General features: G+C 40.2%; 2 protein-coding genes and 1 non-coding gene across 12 annotated transcripts in view; all 3 read right to left on the bottom strand.

The window, feature by feature from the left end:
* MYH11 (myosin heavy chain 11) overlaps positions 1-1,196 on the bottom strand; it is a 117,536-nt gene extending 116,340 nt beyond the window's left edge. Inside the window, exon 1 of one of the 2 annotated variants that reach the window (XM_028520326.2) lies at positions 1,056-1,196. The gene's annotated coding sequence lies outside the window, so the exon portion shown is untranslated. The remainder of the gene's footprint in view (positions 1-1,055) is intronic. The other variant, XM_028520335.2, reaches the window with a different exon arrangement.
* Positions 1,197-7,311: 6,115 nt separating this feature from the next.
* CEP20 (centrosomal protein 20) lies at positions 7,312-23,430 on the bottom strand. 9 transcript variants are annotated; one of them, XR_004902055.1, is made up of 6 exons: positions 23,350-23,430; positions 20,153-20,350; positions 16,717-16,801; positions 13,587-13,723; positions 8,815-10,637; positions 7,312-7,923 (listed from the first exon to the last, which is right to left on the bottom strand). XR_004902055.1 is itself a non-coding variant. In XM_028521395.2 (6 exons), the coding sequence occupies exons 1-5, from the start codon at positions 23,375-23,377 to the stop codon at positions 8,849-8,851; spliced, it is 525 nt and encodes a 174-aa protein (XP_028377196.1). In that variant the 5' UTR covers positions 23,378-23,430; the 3' UTR covers positions 7,312-8,290; positions 8,815-8,848. The 9 variants fall into 9 exon arrangements, 8 of the variants coding, with proteins under 8 accessions (XP_028377196.1, XP_035876792.1, XP_028377201.1 ...); XM_028521395.2 differs by having other exon boundaries at positions 7,312-8,290; positions 8,815-8,925; XM_036020899.1 differs by having other exon boundaries at positions 8,815-8,925.
* On the bottom strand, positions 12,141-12,244 carry LOC114513954. Its single transcript, XR_003685890.1, has one exon. It is a non-coding gene; the product is annotated as a U6 spliceosomal RNA (small nuclear RNA).
* Positions 23,431-24,377: the final 947 nt, after the last annotated feature.

Below are 24,377 nucleotides of genomic sequence, written 5' to 3'. Positions count from 1 at the left end.
ACAGCTGTCCTGCCTTCCCTTTGCCAAACCCTGGCCAATTTGCAATTTAGTCTATGAGTTCTTAATGCTCTAGCTAATTGCTCCCTGTCCTTGGTTTCTAAATATTTTCTTTTACTGCTTAACAGGTGTGGCTTTGAATGGTGCCTTTCCTCAAGCAGCAAAATCCCCACCAGCTCTCTGTGCGAGGAGAAAACTTACAACAGGCAGTAGCCACACTTTTACTTACTTTGCCCACTTTGTGGGGCATGACAGTAACTTTGTACTGGCTGCTTTGTGAAAAATCCCAGTGTAACCTTACATAATGCACCCACAGGTCATGGAGGCAAGTGCCAACTTTGGCATTGGTTTGGGTATTTGAGGCCCCTGGGGTCAACCTGGATAAATTTTTAAAGTTTGGAGGGAGGGGGTCTGGAAGGAAACTGAGATGTAATAAATGAACTGGATCATAACCAGCCTGTCTCTCCCGGGTTATCAACAAGCACATCCTCTGAACTGATGAAAAACACTGCCCTCTCTGAATAATATGTGCCTACGTGTTTTTAACTGAGTTAATGCCTTATCAGCAGAACTAAACAGTGCTTCCAAGTCGACGTGAAGTGACACTTGGTGTGACTATGTGATAGAAATGACTTTTGAGTGACATTCTGCTGCAGTCTTTTTCTGCCTAGAATAAAAGCTAGAAGCCTGGCTGTGGAGGCTGGACCTCTGTCTGAGATTTGCAAGGAAGCACATCTCCCAGATTTCCCTCATAGCAACACTCTCTTTATTTTTAAGTGTTTTTGGAGAATCTAGTATAACTGGAATTGGGCCCAGGCACTGTCTGTCATCTTTCAAAAGTACCCTCAAAGTGCTACTTATCACTGCTGGTTTGGGGAAAATCTAAGGTGATGGGACAGAAAGAAATAAAAATTGTGAACCCACACCCTTTCACCATAGTCCCTAAGAGGAGGACAAGGGATACACCTCACTGCTCCCCAGCTACTGGATGCCCTGGAAGACCTTTAAACCCCAGATCCAATTCCCCTCCCCGCCCCCCACCATGCCACACTACTTACAGATTTCTCACTGTGGGAGATAACGGAGAAGGTGGATGGAGAGCTCAGATCTGGTACACCTCCCAGGCAGGGGCGTCCAAATCTCCTGGCTCACATGAGATGCCTCTCTTTATAGACCCGGAGCTACCCGCGGGTGGGAAGGGGGAGGCCGCCCAGAAGGGCGGAGTGGGGGAGGGTCCCGCACTGCTCCAACCGCAGCGCCCCCTGCAGGGCTGGAGAAGCGGGGCTTTTGTCCAGGCCCTCTGGCGCACCAGCGGCGCTCAGAGAAGGGCGCACCTGGGGCAGATAAGCAGGGGCAAGGCAGAGGCTCTGGGCAAGGTCACGCCGCGCAAAAGCGTTAGGACAAGTGTTTCATCACCACTACCACCTCCTGCCCCTCCCCACCCCGGCTCCGGGACAATCACCGAGACTCCGGGTCCTAGAGAAAGAGGTCGAGTGGCCAGCATCTATGGGGCATGCTTGAAAATTGCTTCCCTGGGTCAATTTCAGCCGAAGGGGCTTTAACCGCTTCCCATCCCTGGGGATCCAGTTGACTCGTCCCCGCCCCACTCCCTATTTTATTTGCCCGCGCTATTTGGAAAGGGAGTAGGCTGTCCTGCACAAAGGGTAGAAAAGGGGGATTTTTCGGACTTTTCGAAGTGCAAGGCAGAAGCCTTAGACTGCTGGGAATTGTGCGGGAAGAGGAAGTTTTTACTTTTCCCAACTTGCCATCCCGACCCCCCACCCACGAGAAAAAAGAAACCCACTGTTGCCACTTCAGATCCCCGGCTGCTCCTTTCACTGCCTGTGTGACCTAAGGCAAATCGGTTCCCTCCTCAGGTCCCCGGTGCCCGCAGCTGAAACGTGTGTGATAATTAAGTGCTGTAATTTGCCAGGTGCACGTCAGGATCGAAAGACAATGCGGTGGGACCCCAGGTGGGACCTCGCCCCCTTGCAAGTTCCCTTCAACTGCCTCTATCTGTCCCAAGAAATTCTTGCAAAAGAAGCAGCTAAATTTTTACTGCACGTCTCCCTTTTCGTACCACTACCACTTATCTCTCTCTTTCTCTCTCCCCATTCATTGTCTGACACTGTCTCTCCATCACAGTTTCTTTCTGTCACTCTGTCCATCACTGTTTCTCACACGACTCACTGTCTCCAGCCTGAGTCCCTCCGCTGCGTCTCACGCTCTCTGTGCCTCTGGCTGCAACCTCTCTCCCTCTCCCTCTGCCTGGCCCTCCATCTTCCCCGGTCTCTCTCCCCTCGGTCACACGCACGCACACAGGCCATAAAAGGAAGCCGCGGTGGTGGGCTGGCCCCACGCCAGGCCGGGGACCCGCGGCAGCCCGGACGCCCCGCTCCCCGCTCGGCACGGACTCCGAAGTTCCCGGTCCAGCTCGTCCGCCTTCCCCGGGCGAGGCAGGCAGGCGGGCGGGCTGGGGGCGCTGGGCGGGAGACAACCCAAAAAGGGCAGGCGCGGGTTCCTGCCTGCGGAATTCCCGGCGCCGCATACCAGCCCGGGGCTGCCCGCTCCCCCTGACTAAATATGGTGCAGAGAGGCCTCCGGCTGGGCCCTGCGTGCGGGAGGGGCCGCAGATGACAGCTCTGCATTGCAGACCCCCTTTGTCCCTACCCCATCCTTCCAACATCAAGCTCACCTGGTATTCACCCCGTGGCCCGCGGCAGCGCCTGCCAGGCGGGATGGGAAGGGGATCTTTCTGCTTGGCGCAGAGACCCAGCCCCACGTGGGTTCCAGCCACTTTCCAGCCAGTCGGTTTGGGGAGAGGGTTCAGGAGTTGAAGACCCTTGAGAGGCTCAGTGCTTGGCATATTCCCCATCTTATTCCACAAACCCTCCCCAGGTAACCAAGGCAGGTGATGGGGGGAGGTCTTTATTAATACCCCCATTTTGCAGATGAGAAAACCGAAGTCCCAGAGGAGGGCCCCAGCTCTCACTAGGACTGGAGCCCACCATTGCCATGATTCACCTCCGGAGAGATTCCAGAGGAAAATGCCCAGGAGAGTTGAGTTTGAATCTGCCAGTGCCAATTTCTACCTGTGACCATTGGCAAGTAACAGGTAAACCCTGTCTTGGTTTCCCTACCTGTATGTAATATGGGAAGAACATCAGCTATTCCTGGCTATTTGTAAAGAGTCCTTGAGATGATCCATGTAAACTGAACATCTTACGTTGCTTCCTGTTAGTTGCTATTATTCCCAACAAACATGAAACCAAGTGGCACCAGGCCTCAGGGACACAATGGTGAGTGAGAGCCTGTTCTGTCCTCAATTTGCCTACAGGCTTCCAGTCCCTCCTGGTCCTTCCTCATCCTCCCAGCACCTGTTTTTCAACCCCCACCCCTCCCACAAAAAAACCACCCAAGCCCAGCCCCCTGTCCACCAATGGGTCTAAATCATGGAGTCGAGACAGTATTCAGCTGGCCGGGGAAGCTAGGGGTAAAGTTCTTCAGAAAATGATGAATGGGCTGCTTCCCCACGTGCCTTTTAATGTTAGACTCTAAAAGGAATGGAAATTGTCCCTGCATTCGCACAGAAATGCCTTGGAGCAGAGAAGGAAGGGGAGGGAAACTAAGCTGATCACTACTGCCACCCTCTCTCCACCCCTACCCCCGTGCCCCATAGTGGAAAGATAATCCAGGGCAGGCTGTCTTTTTGGCCTCAGAGTAGGAAGCTACATTTTTTAAGATTTTACTTATTTATTTTTAGAGAGAGAGGAAGGGAGAGAGGGAAACATCAATGTGCCAGAGATATACGGATCACTTGCCTCTCATATGCCCCCAACTGGGGACCTGGTATGTGCCCTGACTGGAAATCAAGCGACCGTTCGGTTTGCAGGCCCGCACTTGATCCACTGAGCCACACCAGCCAGGGCAGAAGTGGCATTTTTACCAGAGGCATTACCATGGGCACTTTCCAAGGGGCTGCACTTGATTCTTTAAAGAACTTGGTAAGGAAACACTGAATTTTACTGCATTGTCTCACCTACTGAAGTAGGTACTTTAAAAAATCCCCCCTAACCCCCACCCCAGTTAGTTAGAGCATCATCCAGATATGCCAAGGTTGCTGGTTCCATCCCTGGGCAGGGCACACACAAGAAATGACCAATGAGTGCATGAGTGGGTGGAACAACTTGTTGATATTTTTCCCTGCTCCTCCCCCTAAAATCAATAAAAAATAAATTTAAAAAGTGCCCATGCATTTTGCTGTTAAGAAACCAGGTTTGGTGAGTTAAGTAACTGGCTAAGGTAGCACAGCTAGTTAGTTGTGGGGCAGGAATTCAAACCCCGCCCACCTGTCTGATGCAAAGTCTGAGGTTTTTAACTCGTGATCTGCTGAGCACCAGCCCGCAGCTTTAGGATTATCCACGAACCTCTCTGAACTCATTTTCTCAAGGAAAAGCACAAATGGTTAGAATCTTTGCCTCAACTACCTACTGGGCTGTTAAATATGACATATGAAGGGTTTATATAAAGCATTTCATACCTTGCCGGTACATTCTAGAAGTATTCAGGAACAACCGTATGTGCACATAACATTCTATAAATATCTGTCTAATGCAGAAACTCAGATGTTTGACTCTTCAAAAGTGCAGTTATAATAATTAAATCAGATACCTCCGTTTTATTCCTCATGGCTCAAAAATCCAGTTATTTTAATATTGGGGGACACAAAAAGTTACTTTTTAAAAAATGTTTTTTCAGCTGAGAGCTCGAGTACATTTTTCTCTGGCATGTCTTTTCTGTGGGGTGCCACGTAATGGGACTTCCCTTGAACTCATGAAACAAGATGGCAGAGGAGAAATTTTTCACTTTGAGTCTTTTTTTATCAGGTAGCTTTGTTATTTGTCACTGACTTAAAAAAGCTCCAAAGTGTAATCCCCTCTAGCTTTTAAAATTATCAAAGATTGGGTCCAAGACTGGTTTACTCCTGCATGTGCTTCACAATGTATTTAAAAGTGTATCAGCACTCAAGTCATCCAGCTCAAGGTTCGCACAGCACTCTGCCTTCTTTGAATAAAGGGACGTCGTTCCTCACTGAGAGATCCGCTCCACTACAACTCTCCTGCACAAAGCACTTCTGTTTCACTCATGACAGACCCATGCCTCTCCAGGTACAAGTTACACTGTGCAGTAACCTGCAATGCTCTTCATTACCAATTTCCAACGCTGGTGTCTTGGTAACTCCACATTCTTTACTTCTATCAGGAAGGACCCTAAGATTTTCAAAAAAGTAGTTTTCCGGTTTCTTACAAAACTGAAGATATTCTTACCATATGACCCAGCAAATTATGTTCCTTAGAACTTACCCAAATAAGCTGAAACCTAATATCCATACTAAAACCTGCACACAGATGTTTACAGTAGCTTTCTCATAATTGATAAAACTTGGAAACAATCAAGATGTCCTTCAGTAGGTGAATGGATAAATTGTGGTACATTCAGGTGATAGAATATCATTTGGCACTAAAATAAATGAGCTATCAAGCCATGAAAGGACATTGAGGAACCTTAAATGTATATGACCAAGTGAAAGAAGTCAGTCTGAAAAGGTTACATACTGTATGATTCTAATGATAAAACATTTTGGAAAAGGCAAAAACTATGGGTACAGTAAAAAGATCAGAGGTTGCCTGGGGTTGAGGGGAGGGATGAATACGCAGAAGAAGAGATTTTTAGGGCAGTGAAATTACTCTGTATGACACCTTAATGGAGGATACAAGTCATTATACATTTGTTCAAACCCACTGAATGTACACCAGCAAGCGTGACCCTAAAGTAAGCTATAGACTTTGGGTAGTAATGACGTGTCATCAAATCACCCAGGTGACTCAGCCCCCTACAGCCCAGATTTGGCACCCTGCCACTTCTGGCTTTTCCCAAAACTAAAATCCCCCTTGAAAGGAAAGAAATTTCAGACCAGCAGTGTAATTCAGGAAAATACGATGGAGTAGCTGATGGCCATTGGGAGAACTGTGTGAGGTTCCAAGGTGCCTACTTTAAAGGGGACTGAGGTATCATTGTCCTATGTACAATGTTTCTTTATCTTGTATCTTTTTCAATGTCTGTTTTTCATATTATATGGCTGGCTACATTCTAGACAGACCTTGTATACCATTCTGGTAGGGTATGTTGATGGGGGAAACTATGTATGTGTGGGAGAACCAGCAGGGTATATGGGAAATCTCTGTACCTTCCTCTCAGTTTTGCTGTGAATCTAAAACTGCTCTAAAAATATAGTCTGTGTTTTTTAAAAGGTAGTTTTACCTTTCATTTAAAAAAATAATGAAGGCCACACAGTCCTTGCAGAAGTTATTACAAAAATCAAATACCAAGTGGCTGGGAAGCATTGTTCTAAATCCCTTTAAAGGCATATTCTCACAAATGTTAATCCTTCGTGTATACTTGGATTTAGGTTGAAAGAACACATCAGATTTTACATAATCATACAGGCATGTGAGTCATATACAAATGTGTTCTTGCACATAATTATAAAGCTATTAGTTTATTCTATGCAAACATATATGCTAAACTCAAATTTATCATCTTCAAAGACACCTCCGCTCCTGCTATGAGTGTTTAGATTGCCCAAGTTTTAAATTTCCGCTTTTCCCAAGTCCCTCTTTAGTTCCAACTCATACTATTTTTGTGAAAATCCAACTTTCCCCCTGCATTTTTGGAAGATAACGTCTCTCAACAAGCCCATGAAAACCACCAGCAATGATGTACTAATTAGTTTATGAGAATAACTTGATGGGTCCTCTGGATTTATATTTGTCTTTCTTTTCCTTTATTTTTTTAAATGTCTCAGTCCATGCATTTTTTTAAATTACTGGACTAAGAATTGACAGTGTTGAAAAAATGCTGAGTACAGAAATTTCTAGAGCGGATTTTCTTAGCCCAAGATCCTCCTTTGTGGATTACCATAATCCCACAGTATTTTGAAAGTAGGTGGTTTTTCCCTTTACCAAATATAAAAATAAAGTACTAAATAAAACCACACATGGCCCCACCGATTTTTATATTGCTCACTCCCAGAGTCTGATACCATCAGCCCCCACCACTGCCACTCTACAAAGAGCTACTGTCCCAAGGTGAGCCGGCACATACACCAGGAAAAGCTCCCCTTCCTCAGCTTTACTCTATACTCTCCAACAGCTCGGTTGCTGGAGGTCCCAAAGGAAGGCCTGGGGAGCCATCCCCAGCTTCTGGTAAACACCTTTGATGACAACAATCATACAAACATCCTCTGCACAAAGGTGAATTGCTTAATGTTTTTTTATTACATGTTACATCAAAAGTACAAAAGTTGCCTGGGTACAAACAAGTTATAGGATAACGCTTATGAAACTACAGTGGACTACATGTGACAATTCTGTTTAGTTTCTATTTTGGTCATTTTTATCAGTATCTAAAATGCTAAACTCCAGCATTTTTTCTTAATCTAGTGCTGCATGATTGCAATTCCTGAGGTAAACTTAGTGTCCACTGCCAACATCTTTGGATGTAAACCAAGTCCTCTGAGAAAAATTCAGATATTTATATTCCCATATACAATAGGGTTAGTAATTATAATCAGATACTACAGATTTCATTTGAAAATGAAAATAAGCCCTTGGAATAGTTCTCTCTCTCATATATGTATTGTAATTTTAGCCCACCAACAGGGCTTCTCAAAACCCTCTGACTTGTGAAGTATAGTTAAGGGGATCTCTTCACTATAGCCCATCACCATCCCTATGGGAGGAGTCTAAGCTAAATGTTGTCAGCGTTCTGGCACCCATGCAGTTGTGTTCTGAATACACCTAGGGCTTCTGCCACTCAGGTGCCTACCATTAACAGTCAGTTTTCAGTGAAATCAGTCTATAGACTCTACATTTAAAAAAATACCTTAATAAGTATCAAAATAGCACGTGAGAGATAACACTACAATGGCTCTTACTATTTTTCTATCTCAAGAATAAAAATGGACATTTAATAACTTTCAGAGCCCAAAGAATCAGGGGGTTGGTCCTTTCATAGCTCTTCTTATAATTGCATAACTGAAGGCCACATGGAGGTTAAACAATGCCAACTTTTAAAAGGTACTTTCTAGCATTCTCCTAAAGCCTGTCTCTTCATGCTGATTCCACATTCTTCGTGCAGTAAAATAAACTCTTTGTTTTACTTACAGCAAAATTAAAAGAATTAGTTCCCCCTCTACATTTTAATTAAATCTTCCAGTAGAAGCCAAAATGATCTAAGGAAAGAAAAAGTACATTGTTACCTAGTTTCAAAGTTCAAATTTCGGTAGTAATTCAGATACTTTAATCATAAATGGTTATCTGAAAAATAGCTAATTATAAAGAAAAGGATAACTTTATAGAAATTTTAGTTTTTTTCTGGCTTTGATCTTTTTTTTTAAAACATGAATTTTTCTACAAACCTACTTAATTCCAGCCTGAAGTAAATTTAATTAATGTACCATGCTAACGAGCAGATGATATGGCTATAAGGATCTGGATTATTTTTGGAAGAATGTATAGTGTACTACAAAACCCTTTCATTTCTCATAAATATAAGGACCTTTAAAATACTTCCTAAAAACAATATATTTTCTTTCAAGTCAAATCCAAAAAGCTAGATGAGAGAGTTCGCTTTTATTCACAAATGCAGTAAAATACGAAAGACTAAATATTTTGCAGAAACTCAAATTTCTACAAAGTATGAATATTAGTGATGCAGTTTGGTAACAAGAAAATAAATAAGTTATTTAATACATACAATTTTAAGATAAAAGATGCCTCAAATGGAAATATCATCTCTTCACAGTTTGAGAAATATGAAGATTTTCAATATTAGTATTTTTCCCCTTCTCTTTGCTTAGGTGGCCATCTGAAATTAACAGAAATGAATGTCAATGCTTATCCCAAATTAAAATAGGCGGTAGGCAGTCATAGCTATATATATTTCAGGATGTTAATATTTAATATTGTATGAGTTCTTTAGATGGTTTTGGACAATGAAAAAACAAATTTTTAAACACTATTGAAAAACATCAGAAATGTTTAGTACTAGCGACTAATTACTCAAAAATTTTTCTTGATTTTTTTTTTTTAATAGAGTACCCCCTGGAGTGATCCCACTGGTAAGCACTACAAACTTCTCTTACATTACATGCAACAAATGGAATTCACAAGAAAGGACAGGGTGTTTAATTAGCATTTTGAGGAATTTCAGAGCTCTTCAATTAAAATAAAAAAAAAAACCACCCAACTTTCTTCAGAAATGCCTCCCAGCCACACCCTCTTGTGGCAAGAAGAAAACTAGCACAGTTTACATTTTCCTGCCCAAATCAGAAACTCTCCAAGAAATTGTAGAAAAAGTTCCTCAGCCAAAAACAAAACAATAAAGTTCCATGAGAGTTCAGGAGCCCACAGGCCCTGTGACCACCCACTGTGCCCCCACAATAGTAAACAAGGGGCCCTGGTCACTTCTGCTCAATCTCTTCTGTCATGTGGGGGAAAAGGAAAGAGGCAGAAGTGTTCTAGATTAAAAGAACCTGAAGAAATTTAGTATCTAATGTGACAACAATGAAATGCACAAACTTAATTCCTAAGAAAATGTGAACCACTTAATACAACTGAAAAAATAACACTTTTTAATGATATTTTTTATAACATGAGAAAAATACAAATTTAGACAAGTTGTTAGAAATGTAATTTTAGCACCAAAAACACATACTGGATTTTCTAATTCTGAAGACAATTTGATTATACACACAGTATTATTAATTCAGAGCTGGTCATCCTCAGAAATAATGTAATTACTACTACAGGTCTGGTTCACACATGAAAAACAATCTCCCTCAATTTTAGGCAGCTTTACTGGACAAAAGAAAACAGTATCTTTAGGACAACCATTTTAGGTTTTCTAGAAAAGCATTATTAAAAAATGTATGTTATTGATGTACTTCTTCACATATGTGCATAAAGTTGAGCTAATAATCATTTTGTATATTATAAAGTATCTGGTCTTTTATCTATAGCAACTACTTTGCCTCTAATACAACAAACACCAATAGCAGCAGCATAGATGAAGTGGCTACTATTTCAAAGGTAAATGTGTCTATACACACTCTCTTCATTTTTTTCAGCACTTTGAAAAAAGTGCTTTCATGTTGGCATGCTTTGGGCTTGTTTTCAAATAAAAGAGAATTTAAGTTTACTGTTTTACATTTCAGCTGGATGAGCTTATGTAGAGATAAGGTACTGTAATCTGAAGAATAATTATTTCAACATCATAACCTTGTCAATGTTGTGAAATAAAACTTAAGTGTCCTTCAAACAGTAAACTAGAGTTGAAAAAGGAAATGGAATGCTTAAATATATTAATAGAACATAATGCAGTTTGTGGCTAACAATTCATAAGTCATTGCACAAAGAGGCCAAGAAAATTTTTGATGATCAAGAAAAAGAATTCGCAAAATCACTGTTCTTCTATTGGTTCAGCAGTCATCCTCATTTCTGAATCTTCCACAGAGCTTTCCACAGAATAGGCACCCAAAGCTTCATTGACTGGAACTTGAGTCTCTGATGTCTCTGGCACTTTATACAGAAAGGACCCAAAGTAAATAATGCACTCTCTCATTCTTTCCACCCCCCCATTCCACCTTGCTCACTGTGATATCTTTTATATTAATTACTACCAATATTTAATCCATGACCTTCATCTCGGAGAAATCAGTTAAGAAATTATTATATTACCTATAACTTTCTTATTAGTCATTAGCCAGGAACATTAAGGAGATTAATTATAAAAAGCTTACAAGTCACAAACGTTATTTCTTAAAAGGCTGTATCTCCTCCTGGAACTGAAAATACAAATGCAATGGGTTTGCTGTGTTAATAAGTGTTAATGTGTACAATATCCACTGGTAACAATGAAATAGGGGAACCAGTGTTATCATTTATTCGTGGTAAACATAAACTGGTAAAGGCCTTTGGGAGAAAAATTAGGCAGTATTAGACTATTTTAAGTACACATATGGTTTGCATCAGCAATTCTACTTCTAAGCATCCACACGAGAAATACTTGTGTGAACAAAGAAGTAATGCTACACTGCAATGCTGTAAAAGCAAAAAATAAAAAACACAAAAGTATATCAGTAAAGCATGATTAGCAATACTATGGATACTACACAAAGTTGAAAATGAGGGAGAAGTAGATCTACATGTTGACAAGTAAAAAAGTAGCAAGTTGTAGAATAACATGTACAGTTGAGTGTGCATAAAGGGGTAAGCAAAAGTGGGTTTACAGTTTGTAAGGAAAAAGACATGCAGGTTATGACCACAATAGCTTTATTAACTCAAAGGAATGTCACAGGGGCACAGTGCACTTGGGCACAATGTTGTAAGTGCTCAAACTGCCAGCCTTTATTATTTATACATTCTTGTTGTCTACTTGCTATACTCAAGCACACTTTGGCATGGAGTTCTTATCTACTTTTGCATACCCCTGTATTATAAAGTCTAATTATTTTTTAAATACTAATGCAGTGACGCATGGTTCAAAATTCAAAAGGAAGTTGAAAAGGGTTACAAATGTGAAGTTTCTTTCTCCAGTCTCTAATGACCCATACCCATTCCCCAGGCCCAACATATCAATTCACTGCCTATTCTTGCATTTTCTATCCAGTGCCTATTTTTCTTTGAGATTAGTGTTTAGAAGTTATATAAAATTCTCATAACGTTAACTGTTAGCAACACAGCTTTTACATACACTGAAGGAGGGAGCTTTGGAACAGACAGCACTCACCACTGGAATGCTGGCATCAAGGAGACTAAGGAGCACAAAGGGGTTTTTTAAAAAATGCTTTTCCCCCTTTAACCTTTGTGTTATAATTAAGTGTTTAATACCCTATTCTGAAAAGGAGTTGGAATTTCCTGCTTCTGTTTGTCATCTTAACGCAAAATTTTTTATACTTGTTTTTTTTGTTTCATGTAGAAGAGCTCCTTTCATTTCTTGTAATGCCTATCTTGCAGTGATAAATTCTCCCAGTTTTTGTTTGTCTGGAAAAGCCTTTATTTCTCCCTCATATCTAAAGGAACAAAAATCTGGAACACCTCACGAATTTGAGTGTTGTCCTTGAGCAGGAGCCATGCTAATCCTCTCTGTACTGTTCCAGTTTTACTATACAGGGTGAGGCAAAAGTAGGTTTACAGGTGTGAGTCCATGAAACTGTTTATTTTTATACTATTATTTATTAATTATTGTATTATTTTCCATACTAACAACTGTAAACCTACTTTTGCCTCAAATACACAGAAATGAGTCCTGAAGAATAACCACCAAGTTGCTAACAGAGGTACCTTCTATAGAAGGCAGAGCAATTGGGGAGTTAGGAAGAGGCAAGAGGGAAGAGGGTAAAGGGCATTTTACATGATATCATTTGAATGTTTAGAGATTTATTCATGTACTTGTGTTTTGGTTTTTCAGACACTAATGACAGTTCCTTACCCAATCCTTGAAAAGGAACTAGGAAAACCCCATATTCTTTAAATGGAAAAGTTACAGGAATGGCAATCAGAGGTGCTGATGCTGCTAAAAATGATCAGCTACAACCTTTAGATGAGTCATTCACCTCTTAGTCTTGGTTTTCTCATTAGTAAACTAAGTAGCTGGGAGTGATTTCCTTTCCAATGTTCCATCCAGCTCAGAATTCTAAGATATGTAGAAGGATAACTCCTAGTGAAGTCATAAATAACCTCAAAAAGGCCACCAACTTTCAGATCTTAAGCTAATATTTAACATAATCAATATTGCCTACAGAAGCCTCGGAAAACTACAAAAGGCAATTCACATTTTAGATGTTTCCTAAAAGTTTATTTCAACATTCAAAATTTATATTTGTTTTGATAATCAGCTGTCTGATTGTCCTTAAAGAGAAAGATCAACTCTCTCCCATAGGAGGACACAATGAGCTCTAAACCATTTAGTTCAGATTATCAAATTGAGGTCCTATTGCTGATGTAATCAAAGCAATTGAAATCTCATTTATAGAGTAAACATTCTTAAAGAAATGTGGACTATTCTCCTAAGATTTTTTTAGTTGTAGATACCCACCACTGAACACAAAAAGTACCATATCCTGAAAATGCAGAGGACACATAAACCTCTGACCTGTGTTCAACAACTTTGCATTTTTTAATCTTAAAAAAAAAAATCTGATGACTCAATAAAAAGCTATTTATTCAGTATGCTAAGGACTGAGCTGCTCCAGAAAGTACAAATTTATATGAAAATCAGCATTTTCAATACTTCTGTACATAAATAATATCTTAAAATTTTGTCCAGTCATCCACCTGCCTCCCCCAAGATTCTTTTTCCAAAAAGCATTTTGTTTTTTGGAGGATAAATAACAATGGTTAAAACTATATTAGATGTAAATGGAATTAAACTCAAAAGCTCAGGAAAAACTCTTCCAAAGATAAAAAATATTTAAGAAGAAAATATACTTGCTGATAGCTAAATGATAGATCTCAGAAAACACATACCCATTTGCTTTCTTCCACTAGGTTGTCTACCAAGATTTGGATGTGGAGGCTGAAGTGAAGATCCTTTCAGAAATGTATTTTGGATGCCATCCTTAATTCCATGCAAGAAGTGAGCTAAAATCCCATATAAAAGAGGTCTATGGCAGGAAGAAAAACAAAAGCAATTAAATTTGCATAAATAGGAAAAGCTTAAAATAACTGTGTTTTAAAAGGTGGCCTCTGGCACCAAAATAGCCAAGCAATTCACTAGATTTAAAATTTAAGAGTACTGTCCTGGCTGGTGTGGCTCAGTGCACTGAGCACTGGCCTGCAAACTAAAGGGTTGCTGGTTCGATTCCCAGCAGAGGCACATGCCTGGATTGCAGACCAGGTCCCCAGCTGGGGGTGTGTAAGAGGCAGCAGTCAATGTTTTTCTCCCTCCCTTTCCCACTCTCTAAAAATAAATTAATACAATCTTAAAAAAGAATTTAAGAGCACTGTTTAACTCTCAAGACCATTTTAAAACTCAGAGAAGAAAATAACAACTTAAACTTCATCTGACTGTAATACGATTTCAATCAATACACAGGAATTTCGCTTTCAAGCTCCAAAGCCCAAAATAAAATTTCTCAGTACCTAATATTGTCTGATACCCAACAGGTATTCAATCAGCACTTATGGTGTTAACAAATCCTTGCCTAGAGAAGGTCTTATATCCCAAAAGACACACTGCCTGGTTCAAATCTTGGCTTTGCCACTTGACCTCAGCAAGATTCTTAGTGTCCCCAGCCTATGTCATAAATGTTTCCTCCTCTATAATTGAGGGTAATTATAGTCCCTACCTCAGAGAGTTGTTATGGACTAAATGTGTTAATAAAAGTCAAGTGTTTGGAACTGTACCTAGCATATATTAAATGGTATGTAGCTCTGTAGGAGTTGGGTAAGAATATTTTAAAAGCTATTTTATAGCTACAAAACATGTTTGCCTCTTCAGTTTATCCTCACCTTGTGGTGTCATAATCATCATCCTGAACTTAAAAATGAGAAAACCACAGCTCAAAGAGAATCTGCTTGAGATTCCCTTAGTAAGTAAATTGTGTACTTGAACCCCAAGTCCCATATTCTTTCCTTTATAACACACTGCCTGGGGTTTATATTGTACCCTTGCACAAAGAGAAGTTGCTCTACTGACAATAAAGAGAGGTACAACAGAAATGTTTTCCTTCGCTTCCAACCTCATAATTGAGAATCCAATTTAATAAATTGATGCTTTTTGAGATATCTATTTACTAACTAGCAGGTAAAACAGTTTAAATTATGACATTCCTTTAAAAGGTGGGAATTCACATTTTTAGAAGTTTCCTAAGTTTAGTTCAACATTCTAAATTTATATTTGTTCTGATAATCAGCTGGTGCCTAATTGCCCTCCCCTTGAGTGTGGGCTACACTCACCTGTAATGAATCAAGGAAGACATTTAAGTAAAGCACTGTGCAACTTCAGAGACTAGGCCATTACAGCACTGTGGCCTCACTGTGTGAGTCACCCAGCATGGAGGTATCATCAAAGGCTCAATACTTAGAAAAATGGGCAAGGGGACAAGAAGAAAAGGACAAAACTCTGGGCGTGCCCACAATTTACAGGAACCCCAAAGGAGCCAATGAAGAAACTGAGCCCTGAGCAGTGTAGCTCAGTTGGCTGGGTGTTTTCTCTCTAAGGCTGTCAGTTTGATTCCTGGTCAGGGCACATGCCTAGGTTGTAGGTTCTGTCCCTGGTCGGAATGCATGTGAGAGGCAACCTATCAATGTCTCTCTCCCCCTTTCTTCCTCCCTCCCCCTCTCTCTAAAAAATAAGTAAATAAAATTTAAAAAAGAAACTGAGAATACCATTAGGGAGACAAGAAAATCAAGACAGTAAAGGGTCACAAAAGAGAAGTGACAAAAAATGTTTTAAGAAAGAGTGCAGTCATTATTATAAAATGCTGGAGAAACTCAAACTGAGCTTCTCAAATTGAAAATATAGGGGGTCCGGCACAAATAATGCCCCTTAGTTATTACATAAAAATCTTTTATTACAAAATCATAAGCAGGTAATTCTGTAATATAACTATATCATACTCAAGCACACCATATGACGTTTTAGGTGAAGTGCTCAAATTAAAACTATACACCCATATTATTACCCTACCAATCACACTCAAGGAAGCCTTACTTCTATTGGATCTTGTATATACATTCCCATTCTTGGTGCTAGAGACTTGGTACAAACTACAGGACAAAGGTAGCATATGATCCTGGAATAATTTCACACAAAAGTTTATAAACTGTAAAGTAGCTTTTTAACTGGTATGTCATTTAAAACATTTTAATGGTAAAACAACTACACCATGAAGTAGAATGAAAAAAATTCATACTTTTTTGAAAGAGAAAACAAGAAATTTCTTGCTAGGAAAAGACTATCTTTGAGCTATATTCCCAGGTGCCTATATACAATTTTTTTTGTGGGGGCGGGGGGTATGTAGGGATCCTCTGGAAAAAGTTTAAGAAACATTGAAGTAGGAAAAGCACTAAGAAATTACTAGAAAGTGGTTACTCTTCTTTTTAAGGGTATAGTTTTTTGTAAACAGTGAGGGGAGATTTTAAGATACAGGGAGGATCACAGAGCGGGCAATAAAATAAAAGGAGAAGGTTGATTTTCCATAGGTTCAGTGGTAAAAAGGAGACTGAGCAGTAGGCTGGGGTTGGAAGTTGATCGGGTTGTTTTTTTTTACTTGTTTTTTTTTAAGAGAAGAGAGATCTGAGTACATTTCTAAGTTGTAGTGAAGGAAGTAGTAGGGAGGAAGAGTTAAATCTGAGGGAAAAAATAGCTGATAAAGCAAAAGCATCAGGGAAAAAAAAGGATGAATCAAGAAGCAAAGAGTGACCCTTGGAAAGAGGTAGGGCTGTTCACTCCTCTGAAACCACAGGAATTTTAGCTCCAGAGGACAGGGATTTGACCTGACTCTGTTACTGCTGGTACCTTCAATTTGGTGCAGTGCTAGACACACACTGGACCCAACTACATACCTGCTGGATTAAAATAAAATAAAACCACCCCTATAAGACCGTGACCAAAACAACAATATCTGACAGTTTATTTTTAAAATATTCTTACATTGTATTATCCTTTGACTCTTCAAATGCGTTCAGTTCACGGATGAGAAATTGCCTGTCCAATGGAACTACAGGTTGACCAGATTCTGTGGGAAAAATAATCAAGAAAATACTGCATCTTTATGAATCTCAAAAGCAAATACGGGCCCTGACAGGGCAGCTCAGTCAGTTAGAATGTCGTCCCAACACACCACAGCTGCAGGTCTGATCCCTGGTCAGGCCACATACAAAAATCAATCAATGAATGCATAAATAAGTGGAACAACAAATTAATGTTTTTTTCTCTCTCTCTCTCCCCTCTCCCTTCCTCTGTCTTAAAAAAAATCAGTAAGTAAAATTAAAAAATAAAAAGCAAGTATGACTTTGGTAAGAAACACACCAGATATACACATTTTTCAAATTTGGAAAATAATGATGGCAGATCCAACTTAAGATTATATGACTTCCAAAATATTTTGTTAAATATATAACTTAATACAATTCAACATAAATTCATTTATAACTAATTCTTGGTTAGGAAAACACTGTTTCCACATTTAAACTACAATACTAGGTTTCATAAATCTATTTCTGAGAAGCCTGTGAATTAAACACACAACAGCACCAATACCCATTTTAGGATTAAATATCCATTTAATTCTAAAAATAAAATTAACCCGAATATTAAATGCTGGCAAAGAAACAGGGCAACTGGAAATCTCATACTTTGCTGGTAGTAGAGCAAAAATGGTACAGCCACTTTGAAAAACAGTTGAGCCGTTTCTTATCCAAGGAAGCACATACTTAAAACACACAACCCTGTAATCCCAGCCTTAGCTCTTTACCAAGAGAAATTAAAACATATCTTCACACAAAAACCTTTGGTGAATGTTTATGACAATTTGATTCATAACTGTGAAAACTAGAAACAACCCAAATGTCTGTCAAGTGACACAATGGAACACTATACAGGGAGGGAAAAATATCAACATGACTGAGTCTCAAATGCATTATGCTAAGAGGAAAGACGTCAACTCAAGTCAACATCCTATATGGTTCCATTCATAGGACAATCTAGAAAAGGCAAATGATAGGCACAGGTAAGAACACATCAGTGGCTGCTAGGGGTGAAGGGTAGGCAAAGAAGCTGACCACAAAGGGGCACAGAAAAGTGTGTGTGGGGGTGTGTGATGGAAATGTTCTATATTGCAACTGTGGTGGTAGTTACACAAACAGTATGCACTTGGCAAAATCCATAGAACTTTATACTAAAAAAGTAAAGTTTATTGGATGTTACTTATACCTCAGATTTTTTAAAAAAAATCCAAGGCATTTAACATGAAACTTGACTATTGTCACTATATTTCGTTCTAGGGGAGCTCAAGTCCAAGATAACTAATGAATGACATTTTCATAATCTTCTTTTCTGAGTATTAATGGTATTATGTAGACATCTGTAACAAATGGAGGAAAGTAGAGATACTGAGATTAAAGATTCTTAAACCAATGAAAATCATCAGTCTTTATTCAGTTAAGATATATACTTAATGTTAAATAAAAGATCTGTAATGGAAAGTTCTGGCATCGATGAATTCATTCTCTCTTTCAAAATCTACATCAGGATCTCTTTTCCTTGACCAGGCACATCTCAAAGACATGAAATGGTTTTAAAGCACAAATTAAAACTTAAATGAGGAAATCAAAGGATGTACAGGATAGGGCAAAAGTAGGCTTACAGTTGTTCACATGGAAAATAATACAATAATTAGTAAATAATAATACAAGAATAAACTCTGTTGCCCTGGCCACCTGGCTCAGTTGGTTGGAGCATGATCCCGTACACCAAAACCTTGCAGGTTCTATTTGGTCAGGGCACTTATGGGAAGCAACTGATCGATGTTCCTCTCTCCCTTCCTCTCTCTATAAAATCAATAACCCTGGCTGGTGTGATTCAGTTGGTTGGGCAGTGTCCAGCAATTCTAAAGTTTTCCAGTTTAATTCCTACTCAGGGCACATGCCTGAGTGGCAGGTTCAGCCCCCAGTCAGAGTACTTTACAGAAGGCAGCTAATTAATGTTTCTTTGATGTTTCTTCACTTTGATGTTTCTTTACCTCTCTTTTGCTTTCTCTTCCCCTCTAAGATTAAAATTTTTTTTAAATTGTTTTAATTAATAAATATATCCTTGAGTGAGGATTTTTAAAAATGTATTAAATAAGAATAAACTTTCACATAGTCACAACTGTAAACCTACTTTTGCCCCACCCTGTAAGAGAGGGGACCTCCCAAAAAACCAGAATTATCTTCTGGAGGACAGGTAGGCCTCCCCTGCTAGGAACCCACCTGTATCAGTGTACCAACTGGTGTTGTTGTGAGAGGCTGCATTTGGCTTCAGTGAAATTTTTTTTGAACACTCAACACGTTTGCCCATTTCATGATAAGTGATTTATGAGCCTACCTGCCCACACTGCTGAGTATTCAGCAGTTTTTGACCAAAAACAGCATGATCCCTGTGACCCACCCTCCCTATTCACCTGATCACCCCTTGAGTTTTTGTTTTGTTTCCCCAGATGAAAAAGTTCCTCAAAGAGAAATGTTTTGCCGATGTGGAAAGAAGTAAAACAAAAAAACATCAGAAGTACTAAAAAGCATCAAAATTGATGAGTTCAAAATGCATCACATGGAGAGCAATTTGAAGGTAACTGAAGTTTAAACATTTAAGAATACACAATTTTTTATAAATAAATTCCAGGGGTTTTTTTGATCCCCTTCAATATTCAAGGTGCTTTTGATCATCTTCCCAATCTTATTTCTACCCCCAGCCCAGAAGTAATGCCTACCTTGACTACTGGATATCCTTCCAGTTTTCTTACTTTCTTTCTTAAGAAATAAAATTTAACAGATAAAGTTATCTTTAACTCCCCACCCCCAATACCATTTCTCTCTCTCTCATCATGAGAATGAATTTGGAGTTTACCTTCCTAAACCTTTTTAAATTAAAAACCATGATTTTATGTACATTTGTACATATCCCTAACCAATATACAGTAGTAATATTTTGAGGTTTTATCTCCAATGTTTTATATTTTTAAATAAAGAATATGTGCACATGTTTTATACACACATTAAATGTGTATTTTTAAAGCATATCCATAGGAGAAAAGACTGGCAGCAAACAAGATAAAATATAAACAATTATTTATTCTCAGTATCAAAAATTATGTATGATTTTTCAAAGTATACAGCTAGTATAAGTGCTTATTTAGTTATTCATCTTCCCCTAGAATACAAGCCTCATGAGAACTTGTTTAAGGAATGGAAAGAGCCTGTGTGATTTCTATGTTCCAGTTACTCAGGTGACACTGTTTCATAATGGAATTAGATTTCCAAGCTAAATATTTTCTTATTGGTGGAAGGGAAGAAGCAGATTTTGTCTCAGATGACTAACAATAATCTCTTACCTGCTATGAGGACAGACGCTGTATACTTATATTTGTTGAATTCCAAATACTCCCGAATTAATTCATTAATAAGAAGGTTTTCATGAGACAATGTTGGTCGGGGTTCATTTTCATCATCTAGGGCATTGAAAACTTCGGCTCGAATTCTCGCTTTTAAATGCCCTAAGACTCCCCTTTTTTCCAAGGTATCCTTTAAAACTGTTAAATATAAAACATTAATGCTTCAATTGTAGAAAAAATTGTCATTTCTAGATTTACTTGAAAGAAAAGGGTTTAAAAGGTCAACGTCCTAACAGCAGCTTTCAATCTAAACACTGCGATGAGCTGAACAATTATCACATTAGCTATCGCAAGCCATGCTTGTAAAAAGAATAAAGTTCCCAAGTTCAATGATTTACTATTTTAATATATTTAAGCAAATTCAAGTTTCCTTCCAACATCGTCACTGACACAGGCTCCAGTCTGATACACATTCTTCGGTGAGGAAAAAAGGGGGGGACAGAACTACAGTCAGCATACTGGGACCTCAACTTAACCCCCAGTGTCTCATATATTTTCCAGAGTGTTTGTCGCTGCAGACAGGCTCTGTATCACTAAAACCCTTTGGTCTAGAAAGGTGACTAAAGACTACAAGTACATTCCATAAAAGGAAGGATGTGTACTGTATTTTATATAAAAACCTTTGATATCTAGAACTCTTGGGGAATGGCCCATTCTGAATGAAAAGGTGGGGTTTTTTAAAAATTGTATTTATTTACTTTTTAGAGAGAGGGGAAGGGAGAGGGAGAGAAACATCAATGTATGAGAGAAACATTGATCGGTTGCCTCTCATATGCCCCCAACTGGGGACCTGGCCCACAACCCAGGCAAGTACCCTGACTGGGAATGGAACCAGCGACCTTTTGGTACACAGGCTGGCACTCAATCCACTGAGCCACACCAGCCAGGGCTGTTTTTGTTTTTTAAGAACAATTATGAGTTAATTCCCCAAAACAATAGGAGTTTGAAATTTTAAGCCTAGTTAGGAATCTAACACAGAGTATATCATAGCCATCTTGAGAAATTGGGGATATATATGCTGAATGTAACCTAACTTAATAGGCAAGGGTTGTTATTACAAATATCAGTAGTTGTGATAATGAGATTAACAATGAATACTAGTAAGGAGAGTACAGGCATAGGGCTGAACTGGCACCATCCCTTGGAGGGGTATGGAACCTTCTTTTTTCAAATTGTCCCTAATGACTAAATAACAAATCCAGAGAATCAACACATTTCACCCTTAGTGCCTAGGACACAGTAAGAGCTCAATAAATGCTGCCTAGGAGTATTATAATATAGTGCTGCATACTACTGGGTGTAATATAGTAGAATAATGTGCTATCCCCTGTCAAAGGCACCAGATAAGTACACAATAATGAAAATTCATAAAGGGAGCTCAGGAACATAAATATTTTTTAAGCTTTGATAAATAACAACAAAAACCTGGTCATACAATTAAAGAGATCTAGATAGACTCTAACCTTTCTTACCCCTTATTTTAAAATCATTACTTCAATCTTCCTGCAGGTATGTTAAGTACACAGTTACCACCAAATCAGACTTGGTAACAGGCTCATAAAAGAAAGGTACAACCTTATATTCTTGGGATCATAACTGAAAGAAACCCTGTTCTCTAATTCCATCTTTGAAATTACATGGAAATACTTTTTTCCCCACTGGCAAAGACCTTGTCCCAATTACTCTGTATTTACAGAACACAGCCTCCAAGTCAGCAGAGAAGTGACTTTAATGAAGCTGGACTTAAGAAACCTGGCACATATCATCACCACCCCAGAGGTAGATCACCAACTTGGGCCTCGGTCATCTTCTCCAACATGACTTCTACCTCTCAGAGACAGGACAAAGCGAAGTGGGAAAATGTGAAAGTGCTTTAAAAAGGTAAATGCTCATAAAACATTTTCATTGGGTTTCTCTTGAACACAAAGCCCTACACAGATGTAGGGAGCCCTAATTCCCAAAGTTCTTCCAGGGTTCTGTATTATGTTGCCCTCCCCTCTATCACTGTGCTTAAAACACTGTAACATAACAACTTCAGAAAGAGGTTCTTAATCTGGCTTATATCCCTAAGTCTCCAAGTCCTCTCAAGTTGTATTCAATACCATGTGTGACATGTTTCCTAGGGAGAGGGTTCTTCAGTTCATGCTAAGTCTGTTCTTGTGGATAATGGCGTGCCATTTTTGACTGTTCACTAGCCCAGGGCTACAAGCCTACATTTACATCAGTGGTTCAATTCAAAGACACTCAACCCCTCCCAGCCAAATCTCTATGACTGACTGACTTAGGCCCCACCTTCCCTGAAAACTGGAACTGGTTTTTAACGGAGCAGCAGTATCACCCAGTGATTAAGACTTGAGCTCCGGTGCAGCGTTATCTAGTTCGCACACTCTGCCTCTTTACAGCTGGAGCACTTTGGGTGAGCTATTTCACCCCTCAGCACCTCAATTCCCTAACCTATGTAATGGGCATAGGGTGGTTACATGCAATCAGTTAGATAGCAGATGGGCTGGGCAGTACCTGACGTATAAAGTTCGGTCACTGATAACTATCATTACTACTACCTGTCTGGACATCTGCGTCCAAACTAACGGTGTACAAATATCAGCTTAAGGGCTCTCATTTTGTGGGACTTTTCCGAAAAAGACAGAATGGCCAGGCCAAGCCAGGCAACTTTCTACCTCTAGTTTTCCCGACGGAAAATCGGGAACTACCTCCCAGGTTGTAAGGATGTAGTGGGAGACACAACCAAATGGCTCAGGATTGTGCCCAACACCAAAAATGGTTGTGGATGCTGTAAATATCAGCCCTGCGTGAAAGATCTTGGCCAAGGCCTCGGCTTCAGTCAAGGTCTAGAAAAATGCGTCAGAAGACCAAGGTGCAGGACTGCAGACCTCTCAGGTACCTGCAGGTCGTGCGACTCCTGCTCCAACACCAAAACGGTTAAACATTTGTCCTGTGAAACCCCTTCCCTCACAGGGCCCTGGCGCCGCGGCTCCGCGGCTCCGCAGGCCCCGGCGCCACAGAGCGACCACCCGGCAAAGCTGACTACTGCTCCGCTCATCCTCCTTTCGTCCCATCCTTTTCACAGGCTGCAGACCAGATGCATCCTACCTGGCAAGCCTCCCATTCTCACTCACCAGCCTTCAGGTCGCTGACAGTCGCCATTTTTAACGGCCGCCAGGGGCGCGCCTCCACCTCGCGCACGCGCAGCCCGCTAGGCGGCGTGGCCTGTAGCCAATAAACACACAGCTCTCGCCCCGCCCAGTCCCGCCCCTCTCAGTCTACGCGCTCCGCGGGTGCGTGGGTGGGGATCCCCAACAATCATCCGACGCCCTAGGCGGTCCCTGAAGAGGGAGGAGGAGCCGGGGACTGAGGCAGGTCCCAGCCTTTACCTGTGGGTGCCACTGGCACCTTAGTGCTTCACTTTATTATTAGCTCAGTAAGCTTTTCGTGATCTGCCCGCTGCAGGGCTCTGCACTCTCGAGTACTAATTGTTACTCATTACCATATATTAAGCCTGAGGTTCTCAAGCTTGAGCATGCATCAAAAACATCAGGAAGACTTGTTAAAACAGATAACCCTGGAGTAAATTCTGATTCAGTGAATCCGGGGTGAGGTCCAAGTGACGCTAATGCTGCCGGTCTGGGGATCACACCTTGAGAACCACTCTAATGAGTACTTACTCTGAGCCTGACACTGTTAAATGCTTTACACAGGTTAGTTCATTGATTTTTCTAGTATTACTCCCATTTTACACAGGAGAAAACTGCATCTTTGATGACTGACGAGACTTCACCAAAATCACCAGCAAATGGTGGTGGCGAGGTTTGAATTCAGGCCTCTTCTCTTCAATGCCTGTTTTCTACCACTGTTAGTAGTACTAGGAAATACATAAGGAGTCCAAGAGTTATTTGTGAAAGTAATTTAAAAAAAACTTTAAAAAAATTTTTTAACTTTTAAAAAAACTGATTTGAGGGAGAGAGAGAGAAGCATCCATTTGTTGTCCCACTTATTCATGCATTTATTGGTTGATTCTTGCATGTGCCCTGACCGGGTCTGAACCCACAACCTTGGTGTTATCAGGATAATGCTCTAACCAACTGAGCTACCCGGCCAAGGCCTATTTGTGAAAATCACTGATGAATGTACAAGCTCCAGGAGCCGA

The sequence above is a fragment of the Phyllostomus discolor genome, chromosome 3 (genome assembly GCF_004126475.2).
Source record: "Phyllostomus discolor isolate MPI-MPIP mPhyDis1 chromosome 3, mPhyDis1.pri.v3, whole genome shotgun sequence".
In the NCBI taxonomy this organism is placed as follows: Eukaryota; Metazoa; Chordata; class Mammalia; order Chiroptera; family Phyllostomidae; genus Phyllostomus; species Phyllostomus discolor.
This window is presented reverse-complemented; position numbering and strand designations above follow the sequence as displayed.